The 10,554-nt window shown below is 26.0% G+C and overlaps 3 protein-coding genes across 7 annotated transcripts in view; 2 read left to right on the top strand and 1 right to left on the bottom strand.

The window, feature by feature from the left end:
* Nucleotides 1–1,470, bottom strand: part of LOC112597843 (60S ribosomal protein L21) — a 3,930-nt gene extending 2,460 nt beyond the window's left edge. Inside the window, exons 1-3 of the mRNA XM_025344072.1 lie at nt 1,367–1,470; nt 415–556; nt 198–331 (exon numbers count right to left, since the gene is read on the bottom strand). Of these exons, the coding sequence (XP_025199857.1) occupies nt 198–331; nt 415–543 (263 nt within the window). The 5' untranslated portion in view covers nt 544–556; nt 1,367–1,470. The remainder of the gene's footprint in view (nt 1–197; nt 332–414; nt 557–1,366) is intronic.
* A 982-nt stretch (nt 1,471–2,452) lies between these two features.
* Nucleotides 2,453–4,890, top strand: LOC112597797 (uncharacterized protein C119.18-like). Of its 5 annotated transcripts, none has more exons than XM_025344013.1 (3): nt 2,453–2,829; nt 2,965–3,134; nt 4,748–4,837. In XM_025344013.1, the coding sequence occupies exons 1-3, from the start codon at nt 2,791–2,793 to the stop codon at nt 4,815–4,817; spliced, it is 279 nt and encodes a 92-aa protein (XP_025199798.1). In that variant the 5' UTR covers nt 2,453–2,790; the 3' UTR covers nt 4,818–4,837. The 5 variants fall into 5 exon arrangements, with proteins under 5 accessions (XP_025199798.1, XP_025199801.1, XP_025199797.1 ...); XM_025344016.1 differs by having other exon boundaries at nt 2,453–2,835; XM_025344012.1 differs by lacking the exon at nt 2,453–2,829 and having other exon boundaries at nt 2,842–3,134; nt 4,748–4,890.
* A 2,098-nt stretch (nt 4,891–6,988) lies between these two features.
* Nucleotides 6,989–7,711, top strand: LOC112597782 (39S ribosomal protein L43, mitochondrial). The gene has a single exon (XM_025343992.1). The coding sequence runs from the start codon at nt 7,078–7,080 to the stop codon at nt 7,648–7,650; it is 573 nt and encodes a 190-aa protein (XP_025199777.1). The 5' UTR covers nt 6,989–7,077; the 3' UTR covers nt 7,651–7,711.
* Nucleotides 7,712–10,554: the final 2,843 nt, after the last annotated feature.

Here is a 10,554-nt window from a genome sequence, read left to right as displayed (position 1 = left end):
TTTTAAAAAGTGAAAACCAAGATATTAAGTAGGTACTTTAAGAAAACTAAGAGTTTTAAATTTCATAAATACAAATATTATAATAGATTGATAAATATTTTTATGACAAATATTCATTAAAAGAACATTGAATCATATATTTATTAACTATTAAACAAATAAAATTAAATGTTGCCAGATTTTAAAAAGTTATTTACCTTTTTGCAATAATACGGTTGCGGACTCTTTTATTGACAATTACACCAAGAGCGTGTTTGGATACATTGAATACTCGTCCAGTTTTACCATGGTAGACTTTGTAAGGCATACCCTTTTGAACAGCTCCATTTCCCTTAGAAGTAATGGTTTCATTAACATAGAATATAATGATTTCAACAATAATAAATATTTATTATAATTCAATAAATGTCTTACCTTAATATCAACTCGATCACCAACTTTATACACTTTCATGTATGTTGACAAAGGAATGACTCCATGTCTACGGAATCTTCTGGAAAATAAGTCCCTAGTACCATGCCTATAACCCTTTGAGTTAGTCATATTCAATTTTTATCTGAAAAAAAAAACAAAATATATAGAGGAACCTAAACAATTCAATAAAAGATTTTATAAAATAAAATATTTCATTATCAACTCAAAACATTATTTTGAATTTTATATAATAAAGAACAATTACTCAACTAAAAAAAAAATGCCCAATACCATATAATCTATTTAATTTAATAAAATGCCTAGATCAAACCTTCAATGTGACACTCTATCTGAGAGAGTATTATGACTTCAATGCACTATGTACATAGATAAATGTGATAAAATATAAAACACTTCCAAGTAAGAATGATTAAAATTAAATTTAATGATAGTGAAATGTAAATTAAACAAACTCCAAGTAAGACGTTTCAATTGTGAAACATATTTCACTTTTCATGATTGATTGCTGAACATTAAAGTCAACTTGAGCGCATTGGGGATTTTGACGTTAAACCGCGATGAAATAATGATGCATACCAATAGATACTATCTTAATTCCATCGCCAACGCAGCATTGTCAACGTTTGGTTTAATTAACCTGATCATGCTGATACCAATATCCAGAAATTCGATTTAGGGACCAAAATTTCACAGCGGTATAATAACGCCCATTAGCAAACGATTTAAATTGTTTGGATTGATTAATGGAAAGAGAAAAAACAGAAGATCAAAAACGTAATGCAGATCGAATCTCTTATGTCTATTATGATTTGGATACGAAGTACAAGAAATCATCAAAGACCCGAAAAATGACTTAACACGAAAACGACACAATCCTTTAGAGAATAACAGTATTTATTACATTAGAATATTATGAAAAAGTTGTACTTACTTAAGGTTAAGATTTAAAAAAAAAGTCTTAAGCGACACCACACTTTGAAAACGAGTATGTGAAAGTAAAAGAACCGAACAGTGGTAAAATTATTTTAGGTTATGTTATGTTTTTCATTCGTCTGTAAAACCACGATACAAAATAATATTATTTAATCATGGAAAAGAAAATAATATGTGATTATATTTCTACGGCAAAAAGCAAAACCACTATATAATTTAGCCATGGTCTATATAGTTCATGATAATATAGTTCCTGGTGTAAATAATACTAAATAGTAAATATTCCATACCCGTTGGCCGACACCTAGACCAGAGGCTAGTCCCTAGTCAGCACTGTCAGCAGTCAGCCTGTTAATGAGCGTGTTATGCTTAAAGCATTAGATTATTATACGAATCTGGTCCGTGCCCTGTGGTCGTATCCGACCTTATCATTGATTTTATACATTTGGGGCAAAAATTAAAAATAAATTACTTTTTTTTTTTTTAAATCAAGTCAAAATAAATTTTAACATCTCAATTGTTGTATAACACTTATTATAAGTAATTGTCAACGCAATATATCTGACATTAGTAGCTGGTTGACAAATAAATAGAATTCACCAATATTATCCATTAGTTCAGTACATGGACTTCGATTTAACATCCTCCATTTCTATTAACTGATTTTACTACAAAAGTTACCCCCTTGGCTATTATTATTATAACATAAGGTCAAAGTGACCATTAAATTGAGACCCTATTAAATATTAACCCAATTCCATACAAGCTTTACCTAGATACCTAACTTAGGTTAGATTAGAATTAATATCAAATAAATAAAAAAATTTAAGTAATATAATTATTAAACATTTTTATAAACGCATATATCTACTAACCACCTCATTGATGATAGTAGTTGATTATCTAAAAAAAAATATTTTATAAAGGTTCATTACAGTTAATAACTGTTGTATTCTTGATAATTTTGTTTTGTCTTGGACTATATTGTTCTGTGATATTACTAATTGCTATCATGATTTAAGCCATGATTACTATTAAATCACTATTCTAATATTTGTCAATTGTCATAAGCTCATGTTCTCACTCGGCTTACTCCTCATAAGTCATGACTACAGTCTACAGTCTATTATCATTAATATTTAATAATATTAATATATTTATTACTATTACTATTATCAATGTTTGTCGTTCGATACTCGGTATCGGTAAGGACTCCTCTACTTCTCTTCTCTCGATGACCGATCATCATGTGACTCAAATAGTCAAATCAGTCTATCAGCTATCTGTACAACGAAGATAATAGAAACAATATTAGAATTTAATTTCAATTTATATTAGTTATTATTATTATTATTTGGTTAATAATTAATATACAATATATTACATATCAGTTAATACTTAAACGTCTCTAACCGTCTTTGAATGAAAAATTTTAATTACTTTTCAGTTTTCCCCAACCAGGTTTAAGTAATTCATTTAATTATGTTTAAATTAGAAATCAAATGATATTATAATAAAAATTGATAGCGTTTAATATAAATCAAAATGGATAGTTTTCATTTGCCCTGCAACAAATTAAAAGATGAATATCAAAAGTGTTTCAGTTCTTGGTTCAGTGAATGTTATATGAAAGGCGATTATGACGACAAAAAGTGTGCCAAAAAATTTGATGAGTATCAAAAGTGCCTTAAAGAAGGTATGCAAATACACTCTTTGGATATGGAAGATGTATTAAAACCTTACCTGGGAACAGAACGCATGAAGAAGTAAAATTATAGTAACTTTTTTTTATAGTATGTAACTAATTAAATATTAAATTTAGTAATTACCTATTTTTTAGTAGCTTAGAATAAGCATTTAATATCAATTATTCACAAGTTAACAAGTTCTGTTAACTTTTAGTTGTTGAGTAATTTTATACAATTAGAGTATTCGTTTTATGTTTGTATTATCTCAAGGTGTCCGACTTTTTTTCAATTTACTTTTACAATTAACAGATACATAATATAATAAACTTGGTTATTTAATTTTATTCTTTATATTTATACTGATTAAAATACAACAAAATATATTCTGAGTGGTGGCAAAAGTGTTATTATTAAGTTTATTTTAATTCTGTTTGATATTATATTTTTAACTGCCTAGTTAATTTCATTACTAACCCCATTAAAAATTAATTTATATTTTGGTTATTTCAAAAAGTGAAAATTACCTACTAGTTTATCAAAAACCTGTTAAAAATTAATTTGCATCACTATTAAGTTTTTTTTAAAGAATTAAAGAAATGATTCACTATTATTAGTTATTAGACATTTTGGTAAGTTTTTGTTAGTGATTCCATTGTAGAATCTGGATAGGTTACCGTTTTTATTTATTTTTTATTTCTATAGATAATATAAAAATATAATTTTTACCATGCTCATTCCAGCATATTAATATATTTTCAATATTAATATTTTTAACTTATTCTACTAAACGTACTCATAAAAATCGAAAGAGTGAAACTAGATTTTTGTATTTAATTATTGAATTATGAATTATGACAATTATTATGTACCTACATAATACAAATATGGATATTTTAATATTATACAATTTGTTATTATTTTTGCATTTTTCATCACAGAGCAAAAATGTTGGTTGTACAACTGCATTATGTTATATCACATAACAATTCACAATAACGTTATATTTTATAGAAAATACCAACGATTCCTGATCACAATAATTAAAAAAAAAAGAACCCACACACAATATCATAAATTTAAGTTCAACAAAGCCAATCTTTTGTTGTTATTTTTAATGTTAGATCAAATGATTGATTATAAAAATTGAAGTCAAGAAAGTTTTCTATGGCACTTCATTAGCTTATATTCATATACTAATTTTTATGTGAATTACAACTATATCAAATATTATAATTTTAAAATGTCTAAAACTTGCTACATTGATATAAGTCAGAAGGAAGGTAAATAAAATAACACACTGGTATTTTCTTAAAGAATCAATGCTTTTCAAAATAATGACTGTATAAGATGAAATGTATTGTCATAAATTATAAACCATATTATATATGATTTTATTTAAATTAAATTAAAGAATACCATTAAAACTTAGCTTTGTTTAAGTCATGTGTCATTCACATTATCTATTATTAAACTGTTTGCTTGTAAAAATGAGGGTGTTTCTTTTATGAATAATGTAGGTCCAGCATTTATTAATTCCGATATAAGTACAGGCTATTCAACCATATTTAGGATACCAAAAACACGACAACACTAGTTTATAATAAAATATTTATAATATGAATCAATATGAGAAAAAACTTGAATTCATAAATGGTCGTTGGTGGTATATTGTGAACATTTTTATATTGTAGTTTGGCGCAATACAAGAGATCAACCTTTACCACAGACAATAACAGAACACAGTACCCCATCTCACCTTAAACTAAAGTCGTTGGAGGGTCCTACTAAAGTAGTACCTAATTGGTATACCTAGTCAACTAAAAAAATATTAAAATTGATATTATAAATCTAATTGTAGATTTATATTTAATTCTATTGTAAGATATAAATTAATCATTCATTACCATTATTTATATTATAAATTTTGACTTTGTTAAACACTTAAAATACTATTTTTTTTTATATTGAATTTACTTGATTTTCCAATAACAGTATATAATTATTTTAAATCCAATTAAGATTCAATAATCTATAGATTATAACAATGCATTATACTTTGTAATTTTAATAATTAAAAATAACTAATAAATTATGATACATATTGGGGTACTACTAAATTTAAAAAATTTAAGATTATGTAAGTGCCTTAAATGTAAATTTCTTTAATTACTACCTACTTAGATCAACAGGCTCAATCCATTTTTAATAAACACAGTCATCCACATAATCTTTCAGTTAATCTTTATTATAATATGTTTCAATTTAAATTTTTTCCAACAATTATATTATTTATGTGATTAAGTAACCGAACTTATTTTTTTAAATATTATGACTATTGTTCTATTATTGTCTTATTATCATTGTGTTAAATACCTAGTCATATATTTCCTTAATTATATTTGACTATTGATGTAGATAAGTTATATCAATTGGCTAAAAATGTCTTAATAGATAAAAAAAATAATAAAAAACAATGTACATATTAAAAGTTATAACATTAGTGTTAAAAAAAATATTTAACTTTTTTATATGGTGGTCATAAGAATAGATATTTTATTATTACCTACAACAAAACTTGTTTAACATTTCTTATATATATATATATGTTATATGTATAAGTATAACTGATTGCAACTTGTAAATTGTAACACCTACTTGTTGGAAAACTACCTACTTAATATGCTAAAGGCATAATTTTATTATTTTGAGACTTACAAGTATCAATTATTAATAGATAGGTATAGCTATTTGTATATTATGTTATACCTAATGGCGGTCTGATAAAGTTTGGTTAATCTCTTGATCTTTAATTAATGAATTAAAAACCAAATAGAAATTTCCTCTTGTCATATCAATATTAAATAGTAGGTATTAAGTTTTTTAAAATCTATCAGTTTAACATATTTTCTTCTTTTGAACAATACTTCTACATAAGGTTAATAAGGTTAATAACCTGATTAATATAATAATAACATTTTAACATATTATAAGTTATAATTATTCTCCAGTACACGCAGAATGTATCTAGTAAGGTACAATATAAATCTATAGACATCAAAATGAGTGGCTACAAACAGGTCACCAATGATAAGTTATAGATTTCTACTATGTGCCATTGTATTTTAGTGGACGGCTTGTATCTGTAAATTAATTTCTAAAATAATAAACATAATATAAGTACCTATTGTAGTATTTTACATTCATAAATAATTAAACTTTTTTTTAAGATTAATTATCTTTACAATTTTTATTACAATAAATTATCTATGTTACAAAATATATTACATGTACCTAATTTAAAATTATATTGCCTTATTGTCTTAAGCATTCTTAGATGTTCCACCACTATGGTAAACAAATCGGACGATTTTCCATAATTAACCATTTATTAGTAATCAGTAGTCATCATAATCTTATAACAGTAAAATAAAACCAAACTCTATGAATTTTGGAATAATTCTGTCCAAATAAATTCAAATGAATTATTCCAAGTCCAAAAGCACTAAGCGTCTAAGCAAGATGCACGTGAGTCATGTTGACATAACTATATTATAATTTGTTCTATAGAACAAAATATATAATGCAAATCAAGAGCATAAAAACAAGGAAAATGAAAAATATCAAGTACATCAAATAGTATAATAATATACTACCATTATATTTAACAATAGATTGCTATGTCTATTTCATACTTTTAAATTTTGGCGGAATCTTGAATTTTGCCAAAGCGAAAATAAATTATTAAATTTATAACCTCAATTAAGATTAACTTGCAGCGCTCGTGAATAACAATTGAACTAAATCTCCTCAGTAGGTGGACAACTGATAAGGACCTTATCTTTAAAAACTGTGATATAAGATATAATATCTTTATGTTTCACCAATATAAAATATAAGTCCACGAGTTTTTAGTGTTTTAGCTCTCAATATTCTCAATACATTTTTCTAACTCCAATCATAATATCTATAGTTTTTAAATCAAAAATTAATAATAAATATTTTGAATACTCATTGTCAAACAATGTCTAGCAGTCGTTTTACTCCAAGAGGTTTTCCTAGAGTTCCGCTTCAAAATGGTATTGGACGTTATATATGTCAATTGAAAAGAGTCACATTAAGATTTTGTAAGAGCAGTGGATCTAGTCGGGGAATTCGTGATTTCATCGAAACTGATCTAATACATTATGCACAAGACCACCCAGGTACAGCTGTGTACTTGAAGCCTCGTCGTCACAAGTCTCCTTCATTTGTTGCCGAATATTTAAATGGTGAACGTGAAGTAGTCAGCTGTCACAATTTTACTGCACAAGAAATGATCAAGTGGTTAAATTTATACACCACTCGATCTGGTATACCGCTTATGAGGTATGTCAAAATGTGGCATACAGAGTGCCCTTCTATTCAAGGAGTCTGGAGTCCATTTACAAATAAGGACCCAGCATTAAACATTACACAGTTTCCATCTAAGATTTTATCAAGGCCTGTATGGGAAGAAAAGTCAGCAACAGAAGAATTATTAGAAATGATAAATAAACAAAAAATCAGTGATGAAAATAATGATGATACACAGAAGGTTCAAACAGCTCATATGTAAATTAGAAGTTTTCAAAAAATTGTTAGTTACTTGATTTAATAAAATACTGTCCTTCATTTTATATGATTTGATTTTTTTTTTTAGTATTTGTACAATTAAGTATATACCTATTTTTAATAATTCATATTTGTATAAATGAAATCAATAAAATAGACATATTATAATAACCATTTAGTTTTACATTTTCGTTTCATTTGGTACAACATCCACTATGACTCGTTATTAAATGGCATTAAAATAGTGACCAATATAATTATTTTTGCTTTTAATTTTTAATATGTAAGCACATAATTTTTAATTTAAATTATTTAAATTATTAGGAATTTTTATTTTATATTTTACTCTCTCAAAGTACTTACTAGATCCATTTTACTACTAGTAATCACCTTAAAAATCAAATTAGTTTCACTACTTTAAAAGATGAAACAAAAAACAAACATTATTGTAAGTTTAATACATTTTATATTACTATGATTTTTCTAGACTACAGAATCACAGGAATAATGTGGATACTTCATGATTGAAAGACTATTTTGTGCATTTGATAGTTTAAATTTTAAACCTTTTTCAATTCGCGTACCATATACTTCACGGTTTTTTTTTTGTTCATTTCGATCAAATGTACAATAAATATAATTATTATCTATATTCTATAATTCTATATTTTATCTATTGTACATTTTATCTGATATAATATTATCTTTATTCACTTATCGAACTTATGACTGTATAATCGTATGTATTTAAACTTTAAAGTAGGTACTAAGTATTTCTACGCTAATTGCTAAAACACAGATTTAATACATTTTCATAAGACCAATCCTAATGATTTTCCAAAAATAAAAGAATTATCAACGCGTATATTTAAATTATTTGATTTTACTTATATTTGCAAACAAATGTTTTCGCACATGAATTACGCAAAATGTTCAGAAAGATCTCGTTTGAGTGATGAACACTTACACTTCTTATTAAGAATTGGATAACTTTTAATAACTGTTGATATTTGAAAATTGAAATTTTCAAAAATGTTAATTCTTTTTGAGCTATTTATAATTTATATGCACGACAAAATTTTAATTTTTTTTTTTTTTTTTAAGTAATAGTTGAAAAAAAAATTATTCACAAATTCAAAATTCTTGAAAATTTAATAAAAGATTTCATATAATAATTGTTCTTATATCTGTATAACAATATTAAAAATATAAAGGCATACATTTTTGTGTAAGCTCAACATCTTATTATTTACATCAAAGCGGTACCCACTTGATCACTTTTTGTACTTTCGTTTAAGTATCGATTTTAGTTGGTTATTTACTATGTACTCCTGTGTTACTCAAAGCTGCACGCCGATCACCGACATGGCGATATGGTCGGATTTATACGGTAGACAGTAGAATTATAATATACGGATCACGAGGTATTACTTATTAGTGTTATTACTTATTACACATACTACATAGATAGGTATAATATTATGCGTTTTGCTGCTATTATAACTGCATAGCATAATATATAGTCGCGTACAGGTCTTCTCAGAGTTCACGGGAACCGGGTCTCGTATTCGTCCCTCGCGTTTACCCGCAAATAACTGCTCTGCTGCACTATTGTAATAATAATATAATAAATAATAATATTATGCTTGTCGTGTGTCCTGAAATCGATTATCCACGAGGATACTGCACGCACGTGTGACCCGGAGGCTGTCGTTGCAACGGAACGCGTGATCTCTTTGTCGGGGTGGTTGCCCGATGATGATAATAATGATACACGACGTTCTGTCGGCAAGGATAACAGTCAACTATACACGGCTTACTCTCCGAACGTACGGACTATGGAATGATCCATTATTATTTATTAACATATTATATAACACTTATTTTTTCGGAAAATATTTCTTTTACATACCTATATAATATTAAGTCGTTTTAAAAGAACATTTTTATATTTTATTGTATTTTATCGTTGTCAATTTTTAAGTTTTTAAATCTTGGACGACAACGTTAATTTTTAATTACATATTATATTCTGAAGCATAATATTATTCGAAGTATTTCGATCTGTAAACATTGAATTTCGGAAAAGTAATTGATTAGTTGTAATAATATAACATTTAAAGTTTAGGTGACAAAAAGAACAAACATTTAGCGCCTTAGCGGGATACCGCTGTACTCCACGTCACTCATTTAAACTACACTCGTCTAAAATTTGATTTTTATACATTGAAGTAGGTATACTCTAAAAAATTATTCAGCTTTGGAATAAGGAATTTAAAAAATGTATGTTGTAATTAAAACAAATATTTATACGACTAATAAAAATAATAACAATAAAATATAGTTAAGATATAATTTTTTTTTTTTTTTAATATTTTTTTTGAAGACTTAAAATTATTTAAAAAAATATTTCCAAAAACGAAATGGTTATTTAAAACGTAATAAGTACCGTCATATGGATCACTCAGTATATAAAATATGTATTACCATTGTATTTTAAAATGGTACATCTCAATGCTATAGTCTGGGGGTACAGGGAATACGTGTATCTAACTCCATCCCGAAATCTTTTTTTTTTTTGTTGGCCATAATTTATTGCATGAACATTTTTAAAAGTTATATCATTGATATACATATAAATATAATTCAAGGTAAATCTATGATTACGATAATTATTTGTAATTTGTCTTTTATTTGTAATTTGTATTGATATGGAAATGGAAACATTAGTTGATGTTTTTACTTAAAGAAAAGAAAGACATCTGAATTTTAAATTATACGAGTACCTCGTACCTAGATAGGTATAGGTATCTAATATAATTTAAAAAAAATTACATTTGTGTAAATGATTCATTTGTAAATTAAGTTATTATTTTTTTTTTATCGGTTGATTAATGTTACTAATATA

The sequence above is a fragment of the Melanaphis sacchari genome, unplaced genomic scaffold (assembly GCF_002803265.2).
Source record: "Melanaphis sacchari strain LSU unplaced genomic scaffold, SCAv2.0 Contig43_pilon_pilon, whole genome shotgun sequence".
Taxonomy (NCBI): Eukaryota; Metazoa; Arthropoda; class Insecta; order Hemiptera; family Aphididae; genus Melanaphis; species Melanaphis sacchari.
Note: the sequence above shows the minus strand (reverse complement) of the source record. Positions and strands in the feature narration are given on the sequence as shown.

What these genes read in the sequence shown, in the direction of transcription:
- LOC112597797 (XM_025344012.1), top strand. Translation starts at nt 2,914, where the DNA reads ATGGATAGTTTTCATTTGCCCTGCAACAAATTAAAAGATGAATATCAA. An exon ending in GGAACAGAACGCATGAAGAA is followed by an intron (nt 3,135 to 4,747) that starts GTAAAATTATAG and finishes TTTATATTGTAG; the next exon opens with TTTGGCGCAATACAAGAGAT.
- LOC112597782 (XM_025343992.1), top strand. Translation starts at nt 7,078, where the DNA reads ATGTCTAGCAGTCGTTTTACTCCAAGAGGTTTTCCTAGAGTTCCGCTT.